A 27,297-nucleotide genomic window follows, 5' to 3' on the forward strand; every position below is an offset into this window, starting at 1 on the left:
CTGTTTGTGGTCAAACTAGTGCATGCCGAAAGATAGTTGTTTAGTTTTAAAACACCTTTTCCTGGAGGATGAGAAGGCTGGAATGCATTAGCTTGTTCTAACATTTTGCAGGACAGCAAAGCAAAGAAAGCTAAGAACAAAGATAAGAAAAGCCCTGAAGTGGACAAAAGAAAGAAGCCGAAAAAAGAAGAGGAGCAGAAATGGAAATGGTAACTATATATTGATGATGCAGGCTACCCTCAGCACCTGCACTATCGCTGTTACCTCCCATGCTAACTGAGTAAGCACATCTGCCTTTTGTTTGGTTGATTCATGAGGATTTGTTCTGAATAATTGGCTTACTTTCTCGTAAACTCTAAATGAACTTCTCATTCAGTATGTTCATCCTCTGAAATAGAAGTGCAAATCCCTTTTTTCCTGTACCACTGATGAGAAACGTTTCCTTCTGTCGCATGTAGAGACTACCCATAAAAACTCACTATTGGTATTCTTGTACTTGGAACCTGGCCTTTACTTACACCCTTCAAAGCAATGTGAAAGCTTGTGAGCTTGAGGTACCAGCAGGAATATATGAAGGTGTGTGGCTGTATACATAGCTGTGTTCTAGCAGGTGTTCTGTGTTACATAAAGGGTGCAATGTGAGCGAGTACCACTTTGCTCTTCTAGTTGGATGTCAGCTGTGCACCTCTGCAAACTGCTCCTGCCTCAGGCATGAGGGTGAAGGCTGCTCAAGTGAGTGGTGAAGCTCGAGCTGTAGGGAAAATAAGTTTTGAAAATAAGTTTGAAATGGAAATGGAATGGAAAGCACTTCCTCGCTTACGATTCTGAAGTAAAACATCATTGAGTAACTAAAATTGCATTATCAAAGACACTTAACATTTTTAAAGCCTTTTTAAAAGCAGATAGGAGCTTTGTGGTTCATGTGCAAGGCAGGCCTGTGTTGTGTTGGTACTGTGCTGTGTAAGAAACTTGCTGGATTGTTTTAACTATTTGCAGTAATGTAACCTATTGTTATGGCTAGATTTGAGGAGATAATGCTGATGTGCTTTGAAGTTTGGACTCAGTTTAATGCATGTGTGTTTTCTGTTTAATGTGTTTTTATGACCTTTTTGGGAAGATGTTTCAGTCTTTTCTCAGATCATTTGGCTGGTTTCTTATTTTTCTAATAGATCTGTAATGTCAGGGAGCATCTTGCAGTCTCAAATCCTTTCAGGCTCAGTCTTTTATACCCTTGTATTGTCACTGTTACTGGTCCACCTTAAAAAAAAAAAAAAAAAAGCCTTCTGCAGCGTTTGTAGTCTTTGCATATTTCTTTGATTTTCCACAGCTTCTTCAAATAGAGCATCATCACTTGAGTATTTTTCATACCTGTGTTCTCTCCCAGAAATTTGCTTTTCAGGCCTTTCCCAAAGGCTGTCCTGACTTCTTTTTCCTTTTGAGTCACTCACTTTTCCTTGGCTCCTCTGACAGCCTCTTTATAATGTGCTTTGAAATGAACAAACTGCAGGGACTTCAACGAATAGGAAGCCACAGGAAGTCTCTTCAAGTGTTGTGATCTTTGTCTTTTTGGCTCTGTCTCAGCTGTCCTTGCTGGTTCTGTCTAACTTTGCTATATTGTTAACCACAGCTCCCTTTTACTGTAGTCTGTATCCTTCAACAGCAAATCTTTATTGGAAAGCCATACGTTTCTCCCCTCATCTGCCTCAGCAGCACGATCCCAAGTAGCTGCATTAAGCTCTGCAATTTGTGCTTCCTGCTGAAGGGAAAATTGCCTTTGAAAGCATGTTTTACAAAATCTGGCAGTAGGTAACTGCGTTCTTCTGCTGATGGTTCCTGTCATCCATCTGCAGCTTTGTACAGCATGGCTTTGCTGAGCAGGGTTTCATCTGCACTTTGATTGTGTCTCTTAAGGACATCTTATGTTCCATCTGAGTCAGTTTTCTGAAAATCTGATGTCTTTTCTTGGCTGGTTCCTTGAAGTGCTTTCTGCCCTGAGTATTTCCATCCTCGCTCACGTGGATGCTTGGTGCCAGACTTTCCCAAGACGCTGGCATTGTGCATCACATGTGGAGTTCTTTTTCAGAGATCGTTTTCACACCTTTCACATTCTTCAGCGTGAAGAATATGATCTAGGATTATACCTTATAAGCATTCCTTCCACCTTGTGTTACAATAAATTAATTACTGTGAAATAACATATCCCTGAGGTATATCGTGTTTTTTGTAAGAATCTTCCCTATTTGCATTCCAAGTAAACAACCCTCCTCTCTTCCTGATCCTCCTTTGCAATCTTTGGATTTTGGATGAGACCTGATTATGGAACCTGGGTGACGGATGCACAGTTTGTGCTGACATTAGGGAAGTGACATTCCTCATAAATACCATTCTCCCTGCTCCTGCTGAGACGTTGCTCGAATGTTGCCATGGGACCGGGAGCTGCTTCTGCAGTTTGGCTGTGAGTTGGTGTTTTGTGGTGGTGGAGTTGCTGGTTTTTTGATCTTTTGTCTTGGTGTTTATGTATGAGGTTTAGGAAAGTGGAAGTAGGTTTCGGAATTATTTGTGGTCTTTTGGCAGCAAACTTCATGGTAGCTGTGGGCTTGGAAACCACCGTATGGATCCCATGTTTCCTTGTAGGCCTCCCAGCATAATCTGCTATCTACTATAAGCTATCTACTTAAACAATTACCTTTCTAATACTGATTGCACATGCATCCTTAATAAGAGAACAGGAATAGGAAGAAGAACAGAATGTTTAGGAATGACAAACCTGTTCTATAAAGTAGCACTCACTGCAGGTGATTCCCTTGTTACTTCTTAGCACAATTAAATACTGGTAGAGAGAGTGTTTCCCTGGCTAAGTGGAGACTGATGGTTCAAATACGTTTTACTGGAAAGAGCTTCTGGGTAGAAGAGCCTAGATCTATCTCTGACAAAACATTTAGATTTCCAATTTCTAATTAATTTTAAAAACAATCATTAGGACTGTAAATATTAGGGATCTGGACCAAATGTCAATATCAGTTTCTTATCTCCACTGAAACGTGACGTTGCAGGTTGTGTACTGACAGCTGGGCTTGTGTGCTTCGCTGTTAAAGATGGCACTGTGCTTCTCAAAAGAAAAGTTGAGGTCTGGTGCTTCAGTCAAAGATGGCACCTAACTAACTGTAGTGAAGTGCTATCCCATGCAATTGTTGTTCTTCCTAAATTACTGGCATAAAGGCACCAGTGGAGCTTTTTTGAGCCTTTTCTAGCAGAAGCTCTTTTCTCTGGACAGTGCCCATCTTCTGTGCAGTGGCCAATATCTCCCTTCAGGAATGAAGTATTTAATTGTGCATCACTTTTCCAGAGATACGTGTGCTGAGAAGGGAACTACTCCATAGGGCTGACACGAGAGGGAAGCTTAGACATATTTTATTGTCGTTGGCTGCTCAACAGAGTTGTCTGTGCAATTCAAAGACTGAATACTGTGACAGATTAATGGTCTTGCAGTTGATGAATCACTAAGGTAGAATAGCCTGTCTCAGAAGGGAGTCCTGTGCCGGCGGTATGTAACAGTAATGTCCTAGTGATCATGAAAGAAGAGTAAGGGGAGGGAGTGTGGAATCAGTGGCTTGGGCAGTGGGTACTGGGAGCTTGGGGAGGAAGCAGGCCTGGTGTGACTCTGTAAATGAATTGCTGGCTCTGTGAGTTTGTTCAGCTGGAACCTGGGATTGGTGGCGCCTGCCTTGCTGTGTTGTGTTGCCTAATGCATCATTTACAAAACGTTTTTATAGAGGTGCTCTAAGGCAAGCTTCTTATCTTCTTTGCTACTCTGCTTTTCTTCAAGAACACTTTCTCATACCCAAAAAATTGGAATGAATTTAAAAAGACAAAGCAGGTTTTCTTCTTCCTTGTCCAAGCAGGTTTGCTCTCGTTTAGGTTGTAAATGAACATCTGTTTCTTTATCTCTGCCCTTAATGGGACACTTGCCCACATCTGAAAGCAGCTGCATAATATACCACAATTGTTTGGCTTTGCTGAGCAGGCATTCCGGACCTGATGTTAGATCACAGCTGACTCTAATTTGGCATGATCCTCGCTGCTTTACAGGACTGAATTCTTCATTTTCTAGAGTTCTAAGCTTTTTCATCTGTGTGCTTTTGTGAAAAGAGCAGCAAGTGGGAGGTGAGGACTGACCATCAGATACCTGTGACCAAAGGCGTTCTGTTTGTGGATGTTCCTGTGCTTGTTTGTTGTTTTGATTTTGTCTGTTGAAGAAGTGTAAATATCTGTGCTTAGTCAGTGTCATTACTTTATGAATTTCTGTTTCTTACACCCCCAAAGTAACAAAGCAAAGAGCAGAAACTGAATTATATTGTTGTGTATTTTTATTTTGAAGGTGGGAAGAAGAGCGCTACCCTGAAGGAATTAAATGGAAGTTCCTAGAGCATAAAGGTCCTGTATTTGCTCCACCATATGAACCACTGCCTGAAAATGTCAAATTTTACTATGATGGTGAGTTAATCTCCACTTCCAGCAGGTTAGGAAGGGACATGAATATTCTTGGGGTATTTTTCTAGGGACTGAGGAGAGGAGAAGGTGACCTTGTTACAGTGACTGGTTTAGAAGAAGTTCCTCAGCAGCTCAGAAAAGGGAGGATCTGTAGAACTAAAGGAACAGTCTGCTGAATTCTGCTGACTTGACAGAGATGAACTTATGCTCACTGTTAGAGTGGTAAATCTCTTTGCTGTCTTTACAATGTGAGGGGATCTCGTGCCCAAAGTAGCAGTGTGTGACCAGTACAGTACATAACTGTAGCTGCTGCACCACTGCTCATCTGTTTTCTTCAATATCACTGATTGTAATTTCCGTAATTTGTGTTGAAATTCGCCATCATTTGATGACATTAACTGAATAAGTCTACTGAATTTTGATAAAGATGATGAGAACTTTGTACAAATGCATGAGATCATCCTGGCCTCAAAGATACACCCCTCCAGTGTATGTCATGCTCCCATTTACCAATTACTGAGAGTAGTAGAACTAAACGATGTGGGATTCTAGTGTGCTGGGATTGCTGGTTGTTAGTCTCATGTGGAAGGGATTATATGATGTGATGCCTGCTGGAGACTGGACTTGATGACCCGTGTGTTTCCTTGTAGCCCTGTGATCATGTTAAATGAAGGATCAAATTAACCCAGGATTGAATTAAGTGGGAGGCATTTGGAAGGGTAGAAATGTGATTTTTGGTGAAGGGGACATCTGTGCATGGAACTCTTCCAGAAGCAGTGTGGTATTTTCATGTGACATGACACATTTTTAAATATTGAGAAATAGGTGGCATTCATTTGCAGCGACAACATAGTGAAATAAACAGATTTCATCCTGTAAAGATTATCTCTAAGCGAGTAGCACAATGATCAAGGATGTCTATTTTCCTGCAGCTGTCTGTCTGAGGGTTTGATAAGAACTTGTTACCATGTTGGAAATATTTTTTCTCCTCTGCTGAAGAATGTGTGATCTCTCCTGTCTAGAGACGGAGAAGGGCAAATTATGCTATAATTATCCCTTTGGCACAGGCAGCAGTAAGCTTTTATCCTGCCACCTATTTCACAAAGCCTCTAGGAAATGCAGGGATTTTTGCAATATCTGTCTTTGTCATGGTAAGAATTGATGAATAGGCACAAAAATTAGAGGCAGGGATGGATTCTGGCAAACAAAGCAATCACATAAGTCTTCCTTGAAAAGCTAGGGGGAAAAATAAAAATCAGATGTCTGATTTATGCAGCAGCTGCTGAGGGCTGCTCCCCATGCTTACAAGGCATTGTCTAATTTTGGGATTATCCTAGGATGATTTGTAGCATCCAATAACCACACTATGGCTGGCCAGCCAGCTGCCAAGCTGCCAGTTCTCACTGGAGGAATCCATCCCTTGTCTAGCGATTGCACTGCATCAAGGCCGCTTGTTTTCATCTAACTGATGTCTGCTGAGCTATGGGTAGTGATTACAACACCAGATTTGGTGAAGGAGCTTGAAATGCCAAAAGCCATCTTGTAGGACTTGGCTACGTGTTTGAGTGGGTTAACTTGCTACTGCTTGTATCACAAAGGTGCCTTAAACTTGCACTGTTCTTTCTGCAGATGGGGCAAGGTAAGGACGTGGGTGATGGCAGTGGTGCTTGTCACAGCAGTGTGATCTCTTCTGCTCCTTGTGTCACTGGGTTGCTCTCTGGTTTTCAGATTTTAAGTTCAGTAACTAAAGCTCAAGGCTCTGAAATACATCTTTTTTTGTTTGTTTGTTTTTAAATATACATTACTGCCAGGGAGAGCCTTTTCAAACTTTTATGAAAAGTGGAAACTCAGTAGAATGGAATCCGTGTTAAAGTGGTAAGATAAGGATGACTGAGCCTGTACTACTCTTCAGCAATTTGGGAGCAGCTTCAGTCATTTAAACCCCATAATGTGTTATTTACTCGATAGCTTCTTTCAAGCCAGACTTGCAGCCTGGAAAAAAACAGCTTCCCTTGCTGTCTCTCCCTTCCCCCATTTCCTGTTGTAGGAAAACAAATGCAGTATTTTAGGTTGCAGCTTACAAATTGGCAGAGTTTCTGTTGGTTTCATTTAATTGTGGGATATTCTTAGATCATCGGGAAGACCTTTGTGAAATCCTGGTTTACAAGTCTTTATAGATCTTAAGGCTTTATAGAAAACTCCTGTGCTTTATTTTTGGAGACGTAACTTTTTTAAAAAACATCAAAGTTGTGTTTTTTTTCCCAATAACTTAGAATCAACAGTGGTGCTTCTTGTATTGACTTTTGTGCAGTAAGAGTCATTACAGAATCCACAGGTGTTGACTGTCTGCCAGCCCACTGGGACTTCAAATATTCCTTGCAACTTGCTGGAGATGTGAGTTGCATGCAAAATCCTTCACAGGGATCACAGGCACCTCAGGAGTGCAATCTGGACAGAAAAGATCCGATAGGAATGTTAGATCCACAGCTTGGATACTGCAGCAGCCTCTTTTCCCTCGTGCCTCAGTCTTTTTCCTTGCAGCGATTTCAGTTTGCACTGCAGTCTTGCAGATAAGCTGAAATGTGACCTCCTTGCTCACTGCAAACTCAGTCTGTCTTAAAAATGACTGTATTTTGAGCCTGATGTGGGGAGACAGGAACTTGTTCCCACGGTAAAGGACTCAGACTATTAGCAGAATCCTGATACGTTTCCCTGTGATGAAGAGGAATTAAATATTGGCATCACTTTTCAGCCTGTGCGTGGTGTAGATACATACTATATATATATATTATTTTGGCCTGCAATACATATAGGAAAAGCTCTTCCTAGCTAGAAATAGCTAAAGGCTAGAAGGGGTGTTCCAGAGCATGTCTGTCTGTGGGTTGAAAAGGAATACAGAGACTGTATTTCCCATATGTCCAAGTGCCAGAATATGAATATTAATAACATTCCTTGCCTTTTTCACTTCAAACAGCAGTATCTCCTCAGGAGCATACGCACCACCAGGCTGCCACAGCAGAGGGTTTCCTGCAGGAGCCCTTTTCCCCTTCCTGCCCTGCATCTCTGGCTTGTTTCACATCAGACTCTCTTGCTTTCTTTTTTAATGTTTAAATTCCAGAGGAAACCACATGCTTTAAAAATCTTTCTTTGTAGGTAAAGTCATGAAGCTGAGCACCAAAGCAGAAGAAGTTGCCACATTCTTTGCAAAAATGCTTGACCATGAATACACTACGAAGGAGATCTTCAGGAAAAACTTTTTTAAGGACTGGAGAAAGGTATGCACATCATCCTGGGCTGTGATGACTGCAGGCATGGCTGGTGTCCCCTCAGTGCTAGGCACTGGAAAGGGGCTGATGTTCCATGCATGGCAGTTAGCTGTTGGCAACAGAAAGATGATCTGCTTTCCAGATCATCCCATGGTTTCACCAGGAAGAGAATTTATATTTTATTTTATATATATTTCTAAACTGACAAAGTCAAACTTCTCCAAACCAAATTTGTCTGTTGCAAAGCTTGAAGGGCATAGCTGATCTGTCAGATCCCTTGGAAAGCAGTCTTTGTAGCAGTAGAAAGCCCTTTCCAAAGACCTAGAACCCAGAACTTCCTCAGTGAACTTGTCAGCTGAAAGGTAAACCTATGGAGGCAGTTCTCTTAGGCAAGCTACCGGATTTTCCTCTCAGCATTCCTGGCAGCTGTTCAATTGAGAGCACTTTGCAAGGTGGTGCTTGCACAGATCAGACCACTGGAGGGCCAACGCGGCATGCGCTCTTCTTTTTCTTTTGTCTTTGTTTGACCTTAGCTGGAGTCAGTGTGTGCAAGAATTTGAGGATTCCTGGGGGATTATTGTGAGAACCTATCTGTGGTCCCTGTTGAAACTGTCAAGGGTAGGATAAGCTCTATTATCTCGTATGAAAATGTAAAGGACTGCTTTCCTTCTGCTAGGAAATGACCTCTGAAGAGAAGAGCACAATCACCAGCCTCAGCAAGTGTGACTTCACCCACATGAGCCAGTATTTCAAAGCTCAGACGGAAGCTAGGAAACAGATGTCCAAGGAGGAGAAACAGGTACCAGAGGGGATTCTGGAATTGTTGATGCTGACTTGTCAGCATCTTTGTGTAATTGTTTCTCTACTCGCTTTGCCAATGTTTACTAGCTTTCAAAATATTAACTTTCATATTAATTGTAGGAATATTTTCTCTGCAGCTCGAGTAGCACAAAGCACTGTTTACAGCTGAACCTTCATCCTGACTCAAAATGATATTGATAGGGCTAAAGTTCTTGATCTTGCTTAAGTAAATGATGAGAGTCAGAGGTGTTATGTCAATGGGAGCCTTGGTCCATGGCAGTAATGAGCAGTGGCAGTTCAATTAAGGATTAATTTTTATTTTAGACATCCTTAGGTTTGTAGGAGAAAAATCAGGGATAGTGGAAGGGATGCAGCCTTGACAGCAGTGAATAAAATATATTGAGAACAGGTCTTTTTTTTTTTTTTGATGCAGTCTTCCAACTAAAAATGCAATTTTATTTTCAGTAGGATGGCTACAGCAGCTTGTAAAGAGAAAAGTAGTGTTTTTCTTGTTTTATTTTGAATGACTGAGACATACTACAACTAAAAGTTGGAACCTCATCTCCAGATTCTCTGCTGATCCTCTGCAATGCTACAGTAATTCTGAAGGGCCTGGTAGGGTGAAAAAGTGTGGCCTTTGGAGACAGAGGAGTCCTGCCAAATTAGAGAACTCATGCCATATTGCTGTTTCTGTTCAGTAAACATTGAGTGAGTCGTTCCCAGTTCCCAGCCATAGTAACTATTACTTAGAATAGAGCAGAATGGATTTTACTGCTAAGTTTCATAGCTGGCACATCATTGCTGTCTGTGGGTCAGATAGTTTATTTTGGGCTGCAGTGTTTGTATTTTTCCCAGCTTTTCCTTCCATGTTATTAGAGTTCAAGCAAAGAAATATGCAGTGAAATCTCAGCACATTCTTAGTTAGGAGACCATGTTCTGCCTTCGAGACCATTTGCTGACACAGGCCTGACATGCCTTCAGTAGCAGGCTGAAGACATTCCTCTGCTTGCTTTCTGATGCTGAGTTCAAACACAGAAGGCTGAACGTTTTCTACATTAACAACAAAATGTAACATCCAGTAGATGTGATATGCTTATTCTGGGGAATGAATATAAATCATCAGAACTGTAATGGGGCTGTTGAACTTAGACAACCTTTGTGGCTGTGTTATGTGATGGCTTCTGTTGTGAAAAAACAGTCACCTTCACCAGCCCTAATCCGTTCTCTCAAGTACAAGTTTTAAGTGTTTTTGTGCATTCTTGCCCTTGCTCCTGCTTGTTTTGCTGCTTGTTTGTTGTGAATACTTATCTGGGCTGTCTGCTGGCCCTGTGTGTGCAGCGTTGGCACGATGAGAATCTGGATTTGAGTTGGTCTTCCATGTTTCTGTAGTGCAAATATCGAAATGTTGTAAGCCTTGGAATGCAGGGACGTGTGGTGCTGGCCATGCTGTTTGATTCATGCTTTTGCTCTTTCTAGAAAATCAAAGAGGAGAACGAGCGGCTATTGAAGGAATATGGTTACTGTGTGATGGACAACCACAAAGAAAGGATTGCTAACTTTAAGATTGAACCTCCAGGTCTCTTCCGAGGCCGGGGGAACCATCCCAAAATGGGCATGTTGAAGAGACGCATCATGCCAGAAGACATCATCATTAACTGCAGCAAGTGAGCTTTGGGTGTTTTGCACCTTTTGTACTTAGGACAGCTTCTTTTCTAAAAGCCTGGGTAGGCTGATGCTTATCATGTAGAAGCTCCTTATCTCGGTGGGCTTTTCTTTAGTCCTGCCCTGATAAGCATCTGTTCTATTGCACTGTCAGCAAATGAAAGCTCTTCCTAGGAACGTGCGTTCCACTGATAGCAATTACTTTTATCTTTGACTACGCTCTTTGATTCACTTGATTTCCTACTTCTGAACATTTGTAGTTACTTTGCCTTGGTTCCTCTACCTTGTGCTTTCTTTGTGTGGTGCTATCCGTTACTTAAAGCATTTTGATGTCTAAAATATCTTTGAATAGTTTTCATTTACTAACTAATTCACACAATTCTGTGCAGGGATTCCAAGGTCCCTCCCCCTCCACCAGGACACAAATGGAAGGAGGTCCGGCACGATAACAAGGTCACCTGGCTAGTGTCATGGACAGAGAACATCCAAGGCTCTATCAAATACATAATGTTGAACCCTAGCTCAAGAATTAAGGTAAAAATTTAGTTGGGAAAAAAAAAAAAAATTACTGGTCATGTCTGCATGCTGCAAATATAGCTGCAGGCTAGGAGAGAATAAGAAGTACAAGTACTTCTGTTCTCCCTTGGAAAAAAAATGGGAGGATGCAACCGCAGCACTGGACAGCAGATGAAATCTAAAAATACATCCTTTGAAAAGCATTGTGCCGTGCCTGATAGGAATCCTGTACCTTCTATTAGCTGAAAAGAAAATAATTTAGTCAAGAGCAAACTAGCCCTGGTGGGTATTTTATCCTCTTTTGGCCCTAAGTCAATCCTAAAATAAAAAGCTTGGCTGCGTTTCTGGCTGAGAAGATGACAAGCTCATGACTGAAGGAAAACAAACTGTGCTGTGGGAGCAAATAACTGGACAGGGGACGAGTTTCATAAAAGCCTGTTGAAAGAGAAGCAGTCTTCGATTCAGGGGTTAGAATTTAAGTTCTTCTCATGAAATCATTTTTGTAAGGGATTTTTTCCTGGGTTGGAAAGGTGTGTGTCCTACAGGTATGGAGGAAATCTTTGTTCCTGGTGAATTCATGCCCTCTTTTTGCCATGGCTTAAATATATGATAATACTGATGAACGAGTGCTATTGCCTTTACATTTTATGGATGCTTAATTACACAGCTGAAAGAATGTGTTATCTGAGTAAAGCAGAAGAAACCACTTATATATTGAGAAGCATGGAAGACATAATGTCTCTGGTGTCTTCGTAGTTGCTTCTGTACAAGCATTTAATATCCTGGAAATCTGAATTGCTTACAGCTGCCTAGCAGCACAGTTTGGAGCTGAGCTGCTTTAGCAGTGAAATCTCAGTGTTTTTGTACAGTGAGACTGTTTGCTCCTCGTGTTCGTAACGACTTGGGAAGCAGATTGGGGCTGGTTCTCTGCCTGCTTTCTGATGCTGACTGTACTTCAATTCTCTCAGGGTGAGAAGGACTGGCAAAAGTATGAGACGGCCCGGAGGTTGAAGAAGTGCGTAGATAAAATCCGAAATCAATACAGAGAAGATTGGAAATCCAAAGAGATGAAAGTACGGCAGAGGGCTGTGGCACTGTACTTCATTGACAAAGTAAGGCTCACCCCCTTCTTGCCCCTTTGGGATACTCAGAACTGCTGTCAGTTCCTAAGGCAGGACTGTGCCCAGTTACTGAGGTATCCTGAGACTTCCTGGTGCTCAGGCCTCCATCTCCTTTTCCTTTCCCATTACCTGGAAATCAAGAGCAATAAACTATTGTACTGACCATGGTTATTTCAGGCAGCATTGTTTTAGCTCGGGCAAAATTCACAGCTGGGTCGCTGAATCTCCCGTTTGGATTACTGGGAGCTTTGTGGACCTTTTGTCTCCAGCTGTTTCAGTTTTTTCCTGCTGGGAATTTCTGCTACTTTGTCAACTCTTCAGCTGACCTCATGGTCATGAGGTTTCATAATTATGCTAAATTTCTCACCACAGCATAAAGAAAACTGAAGTTATATTGAATCACTTGGTGCTATTTAAAGCCTGCTCTCGTAGAGCTGTTGCCTGCTGCTATATATTTTGACCAGCCAAATTAACAGTTCCTATTCAGAATAGTCTGATGGAACTTCTGTTTGAGTAACTGTGTTTTCATATGACTATTACTGGTTTTTCTTAAACAATTAGAAATTGAATTAGCCGAGACAGTTAAAATGCATTTTTATGCAGCCAAATGTAGCCTTTAGGTTACTTAAATAACCTAAAGAAAGTATCATATATGTTGTTTGAAGTTTGTTTCTTTAGCATGCGGGGAAAAGTAAAGATGTATAACTAAAGAACTTCTTGATTTTGTGCCAGATTGAGTTCACGTGGATCTCAGATTTCTTTAAATGTCGAGCATTTTGAAATTAACATTTTTTAAAAAGAGATTTTGATAGATTGGTAGAAGATTTTTGGCTTTATTTAAAATAGATTTCAGGAAAATCTAGGGAGTTCTTGAAAATTGTCAAAGTTTTGGCTTTTTTCCACTCCTCTTTCTACTGGGCACTCATGATTATAGCCCCGTTACAGTCTGAAAGCCTCTAGCATCTGTCCTTTACAGGGATGGTTTGAAATGCTTCCCTCTCTTGTCTTGTTGTAAATGTAGCTTGCTCTGAGAGCTGGCAATGAAAAAGAAGAAGGGGAAACAGCTGACACCGTGGGCTGCTGCTCTCTGCGAGTAGAACACATCAAGCTGCATCCTGAGCTTGATGGCCAGGAATACGTGGTTGAGTTTGACTTCCTCGGAAAAGACTCCATCCGATACTACAACAAAGTCCCTGTTGAGAAGAGGGTAAGGATCTCCTGGAACACTCACAGCCACTGAACTGCAGGAAAACGTGGGCAGTGCAGTCTTATTGGCAATAACAGGGGGCTTTTTTCCTGGTCAGATACAGCAAGCCAGAAAACAAATCAGTTCATGTTCTTCCCTTCTTACTGGTAGCACCTTTAGTTGGGACCTACGAGCCAAAACTTTCTTGGACGGTGTTTCTTCCTTTATTTTTTTGTTGTCTACCAGTTTCATATCTTGGCCTTATTCCAAAATAAATCCCCGTCCAGCAGTTGGAGCTGGAGGGCACTGTCCAGAAGGACGTTGGTTGTATGGATGTCAGCACACCTCTGGCCCACACCTCTGCAGTTAGCACAGTATGTTGGATCACACGCATACAGTACTGTATTAACTGTAATGACACAGTGCAGCAAATATTGACCTCTTGGCAAAAAAAGATGGGAGAAAAAGAACCACATACTATGGCTGGTATAGAAATCAGCAGATGCTAGACTTGTTACTCCCTTGTTTAAGGAAGAGAACATTTTTCAGTTTCAATATACTGGTGTTGGTCTCCCTTCATGTCTCTTCTTCAGAGATTACAATGGGGAATTGATTATTCTGGAACTAGAAATCTCTCAGTGTAAGGTATCTATAGAGGAAGGATGTGTGTGTTGATGAGAAGCTGGAAACTGGGGATTTGAGTACGCAGAGCTGGGATTAGTGGTCTCTGTATAATCAAAAAGGCTTCAATTCTTTCCCCATCCCAATGAGACTTGTTTAAGATGGAATTGGATGAAACATCTAACGCTGCAGTGCAAAGGGATGGGGTTTTGGTAGCTTTACTATGTGGGAAATGGCTCAGATGTCTCTTTGGTTGGAATAATTACTGAGAGAAAGGGGAGCAGGTGGCTTTGAGGTCTCCTCAGTTAGGCTGCTAAGCAGAACAGAATCAAGGCTCCTGCAATCTGGATCAAAAGGAAAAAGAATAAAGAGCATTAAATGCCCAGGACTCCTGTTGCTGAGGCAGAACTTTAAACATGAGCATCGTCTTAAGAGATGGATCTTTGCCTCCTATTAGGAGGTTGGGCCCAGCATTGTCACCGTTGCCTGAAAACAGTTTAGATGGCATCTTGGCCGTGTTACTTCCTCACATATTACTGCTGTCCAGCACCGTCCAGTCCTGGGGTCTTAAGGTGTGGGTTTTCTTTTCTTACAGGTTTTTAAGAATCTTCAGCTGTTCATGGAGAACAAGCAGCCTGAGGATGACCTTTTTGACCGCCTCAATGTAAGCACCTAGTTATTTGGAAGGGAATGGTGGTAGAGGACCATAAACAGGCTCACTCTGCACTAGGCAACAACAGCTGCTCTGTTCCAAAAAATGGTTTCAGTGGCAGGTTGTCTTTTTTTTTTTCCAGAGCTGGCCTCAGAGACCTGAGTGAGAGTCTCAGTGTGTTGTCTGTATTGTTCACTGTGGCTGCAGGTTCCTGAAGTGATGGGCTTTTCCTTTGGAGAGCCTGGCTGGCTCTGACTTGGATAGGTTTTTTCACAGCTCGGAAAAGATGATTGTGAGTTGACAGACTTTCAGAAGCCATCCCTAACGCACTCGGCTGTATGGGAGCACCGTGGTGATTAAAGCACACTCCCTGGGATGGGATAGGCATGTTTGTACCTGCTGGGAACCATAACCTCCACAGTGAAGGAAAGTTCTTTGACCATTCGTGGTGCTTGATTCTGGTCTAATATTTACCAGTTCTTTTTTCACTTGTGGCTTCAGTGATGTTTTGGCCTTTGGGTATCAGGTCCAAGTATGTGCGCCATGCTTCTGCCATGAGCTGTATCATCATCAGTGTGCCCAGAGATGTCAGTTCTGTAGTCATTTCTAATTCTATTTTCTCCTTTCTGCTTCCTTAGACCAGTATCTTAAATAAACATCTTCAAGACCTTATGGAGGGACTGACAGCCAAGGTATTCCGTACTTACAATGCCTCCATCACGCTACAGCAGCAGCTCAAGGAGCTCACTAACCGTAAGTCCTGTCCTTGTAGTTCCCATCCTGCACTACAGACATGGCTTAACTTTCTAACTGCCTGCCTGGTTGCTGTTCTCCTATTGTGGGAGTGTTGAAATGCCTGGTGCTGGGACAGTGCAGAGCTCATCTGTGAGCACACTACAGTTTGCCTGATAGGCTATGCCTGGCCTTTACCAAATCTCCACTTGTTAACTGTAAAATGCCATAGGTGACAGGCAATCTGTAAACAGCCCTATGGTTCTTGGCTGCTCATTCACAGACACACTGAGAACTGCCAGCTCGCACTTCAACAAGTGTACAAAGTGAACATGTTGGAGGAAGCTGCCTTGAGCAGTGCTCTGCTGTTGAGCATGGCTGTGCTTCCTCTATCTCTTGAGAGACAAATGTTGTCTTTGTTGGTCTTGAGAGAGTTAAGGTTTGGAATGGAAGGGGTCAGGCTCTTGGCAAAGGATTCAAGTGTAGTGTTGAGACTGTCCCATCAGAGGGCATGGTCATTCCTGCAGTGATTGTGAGCTTGTAGAGTTGTTGGGCAGTGCTGGCTGGGGCTGCTCAGCCCTGTAGAACACGAACTGTTCACCGCTTTCTTTTGCTTTGCAGCGGATGATAACATCCCAGCGAAGATCCTTTCCTATAACCGTGCCAACAGAGCGGTTGCCATTTTGTGTAACCACCAGAGGGCTCCACCGAAGACCTTTGAGAAGTCCATGATGAACCTGCAGAGCAAGGTACCCCCCAGCCTCTGGGTTGGGGCAGGGCTCCAAGTGTTGCAGCCCAGGAGTCGTGTTTCCTTTCACTTGAGGTGAAATGGAAGCGGAGCCTGCTTTTCCCTGTCAGGAACTGATTGGTGCTGCATCAGGTGGGCCTGCTTGGAGAGGCAGACTCTAGAAGCACGGTGTTGTGCTGGAAGAGCCACCTTTCAGCTGTAGTACTCTTACACTTATAAAGATCATGACCAGACCCCTTTATTCTGTTGCTAATCAGACATTGAGTTCTGCTGCCATCAAACTTTCAGAGCAGCAGCCTTGCTCTGATTTGTATCCTCTAAAGAGCTCAGAGTGGGCATCTGCTCCAGTTGTGTGAAACCCAGTGCAGGCTGCATACGTGACACATTGTGCCCCTCTGACTTGACCTCTTCCTTTGCAAATTGTTTCTGGTGGAGGTCGTGAGGTCCAAAGGAGTTAGGTCTGCTTCTGGTCTGGCTTTAGAATAACCTTCACAATCAGGACTTCTGGTTTGCACTGCAGTGACCCCTGCTTCTGTAACACCTAACATGGCTGCCTTCACCCTAGATCTTAGAGCTGGGGGGATGTTTAAGGGGATTGGCTGAAGGGGCTGCATAGTGCTATGTCTCCCTGAATCCTGAATTTACCAGTGGAGAACTGCTTGAAGCTTTAATACTTTTCAGCCAGAAAGATTTGGAGGCAAGAACAGATCCCTGCTGAGGGAAGAGGGATCGTTCTTCCATGGTATTTTCAGAACCGGTACTGCTGGGATACATTAAAGATAGGCAAGCTGCCTAGATGGGCTGTTGGCAGGTCCCTTTGCCTGCTTTGTTGTAGCTTTATTAGAAGGCTTCCAGGAGCTTTCTGCCAGCACACCACCTTGTCTTTGGCAATGACTGGAACCCCGTTTTCCAAGGGAAACTCCTCACTACGATAGGATTTGCAGCAAACTGAAAAGCCAGTGGCCTCGTTGTTCTGCAGAAGTGCACCTGAGCGCTGATAACTTCTGAACTCGGTCACAAACTCACTCCTTTGGTCATGCTGCCCAGGGGTGACTGCCACAGTTGTCTGCAGCTTGTTGACAGTGCCGCCCTCTGGTTTTGCCTCTCCTAGATCGATGCCAAGAAGGAGCAGTTAGCTGATGCCAGGAGAGAACTGAAAAGCGCCAAAGCTGATGCCAAGGTCCGGAGGGATGAGAAGTCTAAAAAGTAAGGCTGGTCCTACTAGGCTGTGCAATGCTCCCAGCACCTCCAGCTCAAAATGGGTGCTTCAGCCCTCTGTTCTGTTTCCCCAGCCTGTGATCCAATTGATTTGGGAAGACTTTCTCAAGCTTTCTTATCCCCTCTTTCTTCTGTGCATGAAGAAATGGCCTTCAAGCCATCTGTGCTCTGCAGAGTAGTCACAGGGCTGCTGGGTTAAGGGAGCTCTGAAAGCAGAATCCAACATGACTATTACAGAGGGATAGGTGGGTTGGTTTTAAAGTGGGTGTAGCATCAGTGTAGTTGAGGCTGTTGCTTCCAACCCTTTAAAACAAAACTACTGCTTAGGATTTCTGTGCTGCATCTTTCAAAATGTCGGTTCTTAATTGCATGTGCTGAGTGTTTTGTGTCACCATCTGTGCTGACACAACTGCCTTTTGAGGCTGGTAGCATTGCTTACGTGGAGCAGAGTCCCTTTGCCTTCCCACAACACTGCTGCCTGAAGCCCAGCAGGTCATTAGGCATTAACTATTTTTTCCTCCCTCACCCCAGGGCAGTGGAGAGCAAGAAAAAAGCAGTGCAGAGGATTGAGGAGCAGCTGATGAAGCTGGAGGTTCAGGCTACAGATAGGGAGGAGAACAAGCAGATCGCCTTGAGCACCTCCAAACTCAACTATCTGGATCCTAGGATCTCTGTTGCTTGGTAAGTGCCTGCCCTGGGCTGTGCAGAACTGCATCTTCACGTGCATGTAATCCCACTGTCTGTAGGCAAGGGCTGTGGCTGAGAGCAGTGCCCCTGGGCTGCCAAGGAGGTCTGACTCTTTGTGGCCTTCTCTTCTGTCTCCACATGCTTTGGGGAAGTTTTCAGTGGATCTCTTGGGTCAGGTGCCACATGCCAGTCGTAGCCAGCACTGTGCTGGGAGGTGATGGCTCAGATTGTGCAGGGTGCAGCAGTGGAAGGCTGGTCCTGCCTGGTGGCTGCGTGTCCTGTAACGGAGCTGAGCTAGGGAAGTGCTGGGGAGGGTTCTGCTGCACCACAAGGCTTTGGGAACCCGTGCTGGGCTGACACTTAACGGCATCTCTTCTTCTGCAGGTGTAAGAAGTGGGGAATTCCTATAGAGAAGATATATAACAAAACCCAGCGAGAGAAATTTGCCTGGGCTATCGACATGGCAGAGGAAGACTATGAGTTTTAACCTGTTTTTAATGAGATGAATGTTATGGGAATAAAAGGGGGAGTAGCCTGGTTTTTAGGAAGATTGATAAACTGTGAGCCTTACTTGTCCTTGGATGCTGGGGAGGGGGGAGAAAAGGGGCAAGTGAGCATGGGATAAAACAGCCAACATCTTGTAGAAAGCATAACCTGGAAATATCCTAAAGGAGCTGAGCCAGTTGTCCTATGGACAACTTATTTAAAAATGTTTCAGAGATCCAAATTCTAGCTGTCTGGTTTGTGTGGTTTTTCTCTTGAGGCAGAGCAAGTGGATGGAGGATTTGTCAACCTTCCGCCAGGCAAATTCACCATCACACTGAGAGCGTGGGAATCTTTAGCTACTGTATACAAAATCCAATTATATTGGTGCGTTTTTACAGTTAGGGTTTTGCAATAACTTCTATATTTTAATAGAAAATGGACTCCTTAACCCCTGCCCTTCCCCCGCCCCATTTCAGAATCTAACAGATCCGATTGAAGAAACCCAACGCACCTGTTACAGCTGTCACTTACAGTCATGGAACTATCCGAGATTATTATTTTTTTTTAATTGTCACCTGAAACGGTCGTGGCATTGGAACATAAATAACAAATATCCACCGCATCCGTCGGAAGCAGAGCGTGATGGGAAATGGAAACGGCCCCCCCGCCTTGTGTGCGTTCCTTTTGTTTTGTTTTTAAATGTGAATTTTTATTTCTTTTAATTATTTTAAAATATTTAAGCCGTTTTTCTTTCCTTCTTCTTGATCTCAAAGATCACGTCGATGTGGGGGGGGGGGGGGGGCTGTGCTTTGGGATCCCAGCACAAATGCAGCGGGCAGCGAATGCCGTTCCCGTCACGCCTTGCAGTGAACGCGCTCTGTACACTTCAAGAATATTTCCTTTTAGGTTTGTCAGACTGTTTTACCTTCCCCCCCCCCACACCCCCTCCCCCTTTTTTTTTTTCTAAGCCCCCTCTCTTTTACTTGAAAGATTTTATTGTGTAAAAAGAAGTTTCACAGGTCAAAAATTTCGAGGGAAATGAGCATCGGTCCAAAAAAGGAAAATAATCCAGATTTTAGGGCTTTTATTTTTTTTTTTTTTTTTTCCTTTTGTAATTGTGTAAAAAAATTTTAAAAAATTACAAAGCAGAATTTTAATGTGAAACCTTTTTTTGCTATAATCATTAGTTTTAGAGGCATTGTTAGCGTAGTGTGTGTGCGAAGACCATTTCCTGCAGCCTTTCCTCAACAAGTATCTTCTATTTTTATCATGAATTCCCTTTTAATCAACTGTAGGTTATTTAAAATAAATTCCTACGACTTAACTGAGCGTTGGCGTCGGTGTGTTCTTTCACCGAGGGCCCCAGCCCTGCCCCAAGGTCAGCATGCTGTGCTGGAGCGTCCTGGGAGAAGAGGGGCTCAGCCCCCATAGCGGGACGTGGAGCTTTCCTCATCCAAACGGCCACACGAGGTGCTGAGGGATGGCGGGGGCTGGGGTGCACCCAGCAGGCCGAGTTGAGCTGTAGGTGGGTTCACGGAACAATGCAGCACGTGAAAAATCTCTATTTCTGCAGCCTGCCCCAAAGATCTTCCCATCCCACACTGCTGAGCGCTGTGCTGGGGCGGGCAGAGCGCAACGGGGGCTGAGCACACACCTCTCCTCTGGGGGAAACTGAGGCAGCGAGCACTAATGGGACCAGAAAGGGTGAGTTGGCTTGGCACTGCATCTGCTCTGGCAGCCCAAGGAAGGCTGCAAACCCTGCTGGCTGCAGCCCCATCCCCCTACGGCCTCACAGGCTGCAAATTGAAAACAGGTGAGCTGGGAGACAAAAGCAGCCTGCGTTCCTGCAGGGAACTGTTTTGGAGAGCCCAGCAGGAGAAGCTCCGTATTCCCATGGCTTCCATCCTGGGCTACAACAGCCCTAATGCTGCTGTTCACTGGAGACCGTGGGGCTGTTGTCAGTGCTGATCCCTGCCATGGCACACGGCAGTTCCTGGGCTCTCATGTAGGAAGGATGCTGAGCTCAGGCACACGGGGGTGGCTGCAGGGTTTTGCTTCCCCAGCCCTGGAGACCATCTCTGCACTGTGCCTGCTAGAAGAGCTCACCCCACTGCTCAGGGAGCATGGATTTCTTTGAAAGAGCCCAAGGAGAAAAGGCTGTGCTGGGCAGGCAGCAAACAAAAGGGCTTCTGCTCAGGTTCTCCAGTGGCACCTGCAGGGCCTTGGAGCTGGGCAATGTGCTCTGACAGCACAGCCAGACGGGTCTGGGAGCACAGTAATCACTGCCTCTGTTTCTCCCACAGCCATATTACTGCCTAGGTTTGGCCCTCAGAACAATGATATGCCCACAGCACTTTGCTATTTGAGGAGTCCTGGGAGCAGGCTGCTTCCTGCTGGTCCTCAACAGGGATGAATGGGGAGCAGCTTCCTTATGGGACCTGGCATGAAGCTCACGTGGCTGCCTGCCGGCACTGCCCTGTCCATGTAGCACAGGTGGGCCAGGTTTGTATCTCACTCTGTTCATCTTTTCCTGTCCCAAAAATGGGTGAGATGCTGAACTGTGAAACTTGGAGGGCTGCTCTGCACGCGTGTATTTGTCCCTTTGGAGCCTGGTGGAGCGTGAAGACAGAAGCAGCAGCAGTGGGATCTGTTGAATCGTAGAATCCTTTATCCCAAGTTGGAAGGGATCCAAAAGGATCATTGAGTTCAACTCCTGGCTCCTCACAGGCGCACCCAACAATCAGACCATATGTCTGAGATGGTCATCCAGAATGGTGAGCTGGTGCCAGCTTAGCAAGTGGTGCCCTCTGCGGGGTCACCCCTGTGCCAGGCAGCACTCAGACCGCACAGATCACAGAATCATAGAATGTCCTGGGTTGAAAAGGACCACAATGATCATCTCGTTTCAACCCCGCTGCTCTGTGCAGTGTCGCCAACCCCCAGACCAGGCTGCCCAGAGCCACATCCAGCCTGGCCTCAAATGATGCGTGCAGCAAATAGGTATCTACAAACAACCACAGAACTGTACGTGCTATATGGGGGCCTTCGGCAAATCACTGCCCCCCGCTTGCCCTGCTGCTGGTGTTGGGAGCACGCGGCAGCCCCCCACCCCCACGCTCTGCTCCATACCAGGGGACATGGCAACCTATAAGCCCCTCCGCTGCCCCCTCTGCCACGCCGGGCCCCCACACCGCGCGTCCCCCTCATCCCGGGGCAGCTGTTTGGCAGCACACATCTGGCGGCCAGTTGAGCGCGGCTTGGGGGCCGGGCTGGGGGGCCCGGAGGGTTCTGGTGCCGCCACCACCATCATCTGCTTCTCCACGGGCACCCCGAGGCGCTTCCATCCACGCGTGGGTCCGCCTGAAGCGCAGAGCCGCACCTCGGCCCCGGCTCCGCGCGCGCCCCCGGGGACGGCGGCTTCTCCCCGCCCCCCCCGCACGGCGCGGGCCCCACGCGTGGAGGCGCCGTCCTTCGGCCGCGCTCCGCCCCTTCGCTCCTCCTCCTCCTCCTCCCGCAGCTCCCGGCCGCGGGGCGGGCGGGTCGGGGCGCGGCGGCGGTGGCGCTGCGGGCGCTCCGCTCCCCTTTGTTCGCGGCGCAGCGCGGTGCGGGCGGCGGGCGCTGATGGCGGCGGGGCCGGGGGCGCCCAGCGAGGCGGAGGCGGCGCATCTCTGCCGCAGCCTGGAGGTGGGCACCGTCATGACCCTCTTCTACTCCAAAAAGTCGCAGCGGCCCGAGAGGAAAACTTTCCAGGTGAAGCTGGAAACGCGGCAGGTCACCTGGAGCCGTGGCTCCGAGAAGACCGAGGGAGCCGGTGAGTGTGAGCCGAGCCCACCCCCACCCCACAACCACCACCAACCACCACCTCCTCGCCCCGGGAACGCGGCACCGGGCAGGAAAAGCAGGACGAGGTGTTCCTGCTTCCTGCGGGATGGGGGCGGTGGGAGCCTCTCCGCACCCTCCCGCCTCCACTCACCCACTCACACACCCAAAAAAAAAAAGACAAAAGGAACCCAATCTCCCCCCCGCCCCCCCCCAGTCCCCCGGGTTGCTCCGTGCGCATCCCGCGGCGCGGCCGCACGTGACGGTGTCCGGTTTCGGTGCCCCCCCCGGGGCAGCCCGAGCTCCTCCGTGCCGTGCGGTGCGGATCCGTCCCGGCCCCGTGCGGGGTTCGGCCCCGAAAGCTGAACGAGAGCTGCGGGGGCCGCGACTGAGCGCAACAGATGGGATGGAAGGAGCGCAAAGCGGGGCGAAACGCGGCAGCGCGGCTCCCGCCTCCCGCTTAGCCGAGGATGGGGCGTCGGCGGGTTCGGTACCGCCGGGTTCGCTGCGGACCCCGGCAGGGTTGCGGTGGGACACGGTTGGTGGCGGCTCTTTCCCTCACACGGTGCTCTGCGGGGGCAGAGATTTGTCAGAGCTGCTGGAGACCACAGGGAGAGGTGGGAAGGGGAGGAGGGGAGGCCCTCCGCTGGGAAACTTCCGAGTCTGGTGCTGCTTTCCTGGGCTCTGGGCTCTGAGCTCCCATCCCCAACGCTGTGTCTCCCTGCTGACCATCCCATACGTGGATGGCATAATACAGCAGAGCCGTGGCAAGGCCGAACTGCTCTGCAAGTGCTGCAGGCCCAGAGTGGGGAGAGCAGGAGCTCAGAGCCCTGTTGGGTCCTCAGATGAAGGATGGAGGTGTGGTGGTTGCTGTGCTCCTCTGGTGGGACCCCGGAATGCAACTGTCCCAGCTGGAGGCTTTGTTTGAGGCTGTGCCCCGCAGCATCTCCATGCTGCTCTGGAAGGGCTCTGCGGCCATTCGGAGGTGTTGAGCTCCCCACGGAGCTTTCAGGCTCCCTTCTCCCCATGGGCAGACTCCCTGTGCCCTCCAAGGGATCCGTGCTCAGCTGTGCTGGTGATGTGGTTGTGGGGTTCTGCTGCTGTGCCAACAGCCAGGAGCGGGACGGAAAAAGTACAGAGTGCATCCCAGGGACAGAGATGATCAAATAAGAATAATTTTAAAAATCCATAGGTTTTTAGCAAGAGAAAAATGGGGATTGATGAACTCCTACCAGAGGTTCCATCCCTTGCATGCATCCATCCATCCATCCATCCATCCCCATCTGCTGCTGGCACCAGCAGTCCTGTGCTCAGTAGCACAGCATGGCCCACCCCCAGGCTGCAGCCCTCGGTGCCCCCCATGGTGTCCCTCAGCTCCCAGACAGAAGCTGTCCTCCTGCCCTGCTCCTTTGTGAGATGTCCTGGGCAGTACAAGGTGGAAATATCGGTTTGTGTCATTTTCCCCAAGGCCAAGCTGTGCTGGGATGTGAGCAGGAGGCTGGGGGCTGCTCTGTGTGGCAGCACTGGATTGGATGTGACCTGCAATGTGTGTGAGGCACGAAGCAGGCAGCTGGCAGGTGTGCTGTGCCCTGCGTGGAGCGGCGCCTCTACCCCAATGCCTGTGCATCACCAAGTGCTGCCTTCATGGGTTGGGAATGGATGTTTGCTGGGGTATGGAGAGCTGGAGGGAGCTTTAGGTGGTCCTGTGCTTGATTTGTCTGGGTAGGAATCATGCTGGTTTCTGGTTGGTTGCGTATTAGGAAAAGCTTCTTCTCAGAAAGAGTGTTGATGCAGTGGCACAGCTGCCCATGGCGTGCTGGGCTCAGCCTCCCTGGAGTTCAGGAACTGTTGGGATGTGGCTCTGAGGGATGTGGTCAGTGGGTGTGGTGTGATGGGTTGGGGATCTTAGTGGTCTTTTCAAATCTTAATGACCCTTTAGCCCATTTCAGAGTGAGGAAGCAATTACAGGTAACCCAGGGGTCTCAGATTTGGGTCACATCCCTGTCAGGGAGAGTTTCCTTCTCTCAGGACACCGTGCACTCAGCAGCAGTGAGGTTGGGCTGAAGAGATGTGCTCACGGTGGGATGAGCAGCATCAGCACTGGAGCTCTCTGGGGCTGGATACGCACACAGAGGTGCAGGCAAGTCACTGCTAGCATGACCCTGGTTGGGGTGTAGGGATGCAATACCTTGGTACCAGGAGGAGGGGGGACCTGGCTGGGTGACCCCTGTGTAGAGCTTTGTGCATGTCACATAAAGAGTGACCTTGTGTGATGGGCAGCACTCACTGCCCTCGCAGCAGCTCTGACTCAGCAGCGGGCACTGCCAGCTGGGCCGGGATGAAGAACCTCCTCTGTCTGCACGGGCCCATCTCTGCTCCTCGTTAGGCTGCTCCTCGTTAGGCTGCTGGGGCAGGAGGAGGGATTGGCTTGGGCGGGGGGAGCATCTCGCCTGGAAAGTGCTTTTCCAAAACCAACATCGTGTGCAAAAAGAGCAATCTGTGCGCACACGAAAAAGCCATTTGTCCATTAATATTTGTCTTTACGCTGGGTGTTTTCAGCCAGCTCTCATTATCAGCGCATAGCTTTCTTGCTAATAACTCCGCCGAGGGCCGGGCTGTAACGGTGGGAAGAGCTCTAATAATTTTCTGTTCTTTTTGTTAATCACCCACAGCACAACAGAGCCGATCCCCGGAGTCCTTTGTCTTTTATGCACTTTTTTTTTTACTTCCTGTGTTATGTAATTCTTTTTTAATGTAAGAAGGTCCTGCCTTCATAACTCTGCATCCTGGGGGGGTTGCGGGCCGGCTCCTAATTGATCTGTTTTTCTTGAACCGCATCTGAAAACTCAGAGAGTTTGCTCAGAGCACGAGCTGCAAATTTGGAGCAGATGTTTGTTTTATAGGAGAGAGGGGGGGAGGAAGGGGGTAAACACCTCGACAAAGCCCTTGGATGCGTTCTAGTGCTCTGTGAAATGAGCTCAGTCCTGTGGAGGTGGAGAGAAGCCATTGTGGCAGTGCAGGAAGAAGGCAGAACTGTAAAACAGGAACGCAAAGCGACCCCGCAGGGCAGCCCTGCTGTGTCTCGGGGCCAGCAGCGATGCTGTGTGCCTCCCTCCCAGCCTGCTGCACGGGAAGGCTCCTGGGGACATCAGGTCTGGGGACACGTGCCCCCCAGCAGCAGAGCAGCCCCCCCCCAGCTGCTGACCTCTGCTGCCCTTTGCACCGCATCACACGGTGGTCGCTGCTATCAGTGCCAGCACAGCGCCCGCTCAGCCCCATTATCTTATCAGGGCGCCGCCTGCGGCCACCAGCGATGGCCATCGGCGTCCCACGGCCCCTGGAGAGCGGGCGGGCGGCCTGCTGCCTATCTGGCAGATTGCAGGTGGAGGCCAAAAGGCTCCGCTGTGTGCTCTGCAGGAGTCGGTGCTCAGGTCTGCGTGTGGCCGACGTGCTGCAGGAAAGGGCGCAGCCTCCCGTGGGGTTCGGTGGTCCTGGGAACGCGGGCGCTGCTCTTGGGCTGAGATCTGCTCCTCCAGGGAGCTCTTGTCCCCCAGGAGGGGACCCAAGTGACGCTGCCGTGCCGTGATGAGGATGCAGAGTGAGGATGTGGCCCGTCAGGATCGACCGTGGGACAGACTTTGCTTCCTCGAGTGCAGCCATAAGCATCTCCCTGCTGAAAAGGGCTGAACAGGAGTGGAACAGGAGGGCATGTGGTCCAGGGCATCCCTGGGCAAATCTGCCAGCTTCCCTGGGAGCCCAGGCAGGGACTGTGTGTGCCATGTATCTGCTCCTGGGCTACTACAGGCAGTGAGACCTGGTGCGCAGCATGGCATGGCAGGGAGAATGTTCTTGGAAGGTGCTCAGAATGCTTTCAGAAAGTTACACCCCATCCACTCATACCTCTTCCCCTTGGCCTGTTGAATTTGGAGAGCTGACAGTGTGGGGATGCTGTGACAGAGAGAGGTAAGGGCACCTGCCCAGCACAGGGTAAAAGCTGTGTGAGCCAGAGGAAGGTTTGTGTGTTTAACAGAGAGCTGAGGCGATACAAGAATTGCTCACTGCCCGCGGGCTCAGAGTCCTGGGAGCTCTGAGCAAGTTTGATGGGAGGCTGCTGGCTCTCTCTGTGACTGCTGCTGGGTCTCTCATCCCAGTATCACATGTGAGATCGCCTGAATATCTCACATGTGCTCTGTGTGGGGACAGAGCACTGCTGGGTTCACAGCTGCTCACCGCTTCACATCCGTACTGCTGAGGTGCTGGGTTGGGCAGTGCAGGCGGTTCCCTTCCCACAGCTGTCAGAAGGGGAGCAGACTTTCCTCCAGCCTTTGGGCTCGGAGGGTTTTTGTGTTGTGCAGAGCGCTGTGCATCGTGCAAACAGCACTCTTCTTTTTTGAGCTTTTTGATGCTGGTTTGAATTGGAAATTTTCATTTCTTTTTGCATGGCAAGGGGCAGGGGTGAGTGCAGGTCAGGTTGCAGTGTGAACACAGGGCTGTGGGGAAAAAGTCATTGCTGTCCCCAAAAAGCAAAAAGGACGATGGAGGCTGGCACTGTGAGTGTGCAGGAGCCAGCAGAAGCTGGCAGCCCGCGCTCTGCAAAGGCTCACCAAAACCAGGATTCTTACATTGCTTTTTCATGCTGAGTGTGTGGTCGGGTGGCTGTTCAGCTCCATTTGAAGCTGTGGATTCTGGGTTCAGCTGGCTGGAAAGCCACATAAAACCACCCAGACTCACAAATGGACCTTTCTCCTGCTTCCCCCTGCAGCTTGTACCTTCTATTTACAAAACTTGTGGTTCTGAGATTTCAGTCAATAATCCCTTCTCTTGTTGCTAATGCGGTGCCCGGTGGCGTGCCTGGCATTCTGCAGGCAAACCAACCCACATTGTTTTTCTAAAGATTACCCAGACAAAGGTCGCAATCCAGCAGTGAGCTCCCACACGTGGGATGTGCTGAGCTGACTGCACGCAGCCTTGAGGAACAGTGGAGGCTGAGGGCCTCCCCAAACCATTACAAAAGCATTTATTTTCCTTTTCTTGGAACGTGACTCTTTCTGTCTGGACGTATGAGATGGTCACACAATGATCATTGCAGGCTGCTGTGCTCCCTGTGGCATCGCTTCGCTGTCTCCTGCTGTCAGCCTTGCCTAGTGGCCGTGTGCCCTGCTGCAGCATGGCAGTGCCCTCTCACTGTCTGTGCTGTGGGTCCTCAATCCTCCCTGAGGTCACCCTGCTGTCCCACCCTGGGATAGGGGCAGGCTGTTGGAAGGCTGCATCCGAGGTGCTGCTCCAGCTAC

The 27,297-nt window shown here is 47.7% G+C and overlaps 2 protein-coding genes across 6 annotated transcripts in view; both read left to right on the forward strand.

Moving 5' to 3' along the window:
* Positions 1 to 19,516, forward strand: part of TOP1 (DNA topoisomerase I) — a 62,385-nt gene extending 42,869 nt beyond the window's left edge. The window contains exons 8-21 of the mRNA XM_052684240.1: positions 112 to 209; positions 4,379 to 4,494; positions 7,645 to 7,766; positions 8,434 to 8,556; positions 10,035 to 10,222; positions 10,610 to 10,754; positions 11,705 to 11,848; positions 12,879 to 13,064; positions 14,260 to 14,328; positions 14,955 to 15,069; positions 15,670 to 15,797; positions 16,908 to 17,002; positions 17,546 to 17,695; positions 18,086 to 19,516. Coding sequence (XP_052540200.1) covers positions 112 to 209; positions 4,379 to 4,494; positions 7,645 to 7,766; positions 8,434 to 8,556; positions 10,035 to 10,222; positions 10,610 to 10,754; positions 11,705 to 11,848; positions 12,879 to 13,064; positions 14,260 to 14,328; positions 14,955 to 15,069; positions 15,670 to 15,797; positions 16,908 to 17,002; positions 17,546 to 17,695; positions 18,086 to 18,188 — 1,782 coding nt within the window. The 3' untranslated portion in view covers positions 18,189 to 19,516. The remainder of the gene's footprint in view (positions 1 to 111; positions 210 to 4,378; positions 4,495 to 7,644; positions 7,767 to 8,433; positions 8,557 to 10,034; positions 10,223 to 10,609; positions 10,755 to 11,704; positions 11,849 to 12,878; positions 13,065 to 14,259; positions 14,329 to 14,954; positions 15,070 to 15,669; positions 15,798 to 16,907; positions 17,003 to 17,545; positions 17,696 to 18,085) is intronic.
* A 2,239-nt stretch (positions 19,517 to 21,755) lies between these two features.
* The window catches only part of PLCG1 (phospholipase C gamma 1), a 30,795-nt gene continuing 25,253 nt past the window's right edge, over positions 21,756 to 27,297 (forward strand). For 3 of the 5 annotated variants that reach the window (XM_052684227.1, XM_052684229.1, XM_052684228.1), the window contains exon 1: positions 21,756 to 21,998. In XM_052684227.1, the coding sequence (XP_052540187.1) occupies positions 21,809 to 21,998 (190 nt within the window). In that variant the 5' untranslated portion in view covers positions 21,756 to 21,808. The remainder of the gene's footprint in view (positions 21,999 to 27,297) is intronic. The other 2 variants (XM_052684230.1, XM_052684231.1) reach the window with 2 other exon arrangements.

This window comes from Tympanuchus pallidicinctus, unplaced genomic scaffold (assembly GCF_026119805.1).
Source record: "Tympanuchus pallidicinctus isolate F22 unplaced genomic scaffold, pur_lepc_1.0 scaffold20, whole genome shotgun sequence".
In the NCBI taxonomy this organism is placed as follows: Eukaryota; Metazoa; Chordata; class Aves; order Galliformes; family Phasianidae; genus Tympanuchus; species Tympanuchus pallidicinctus.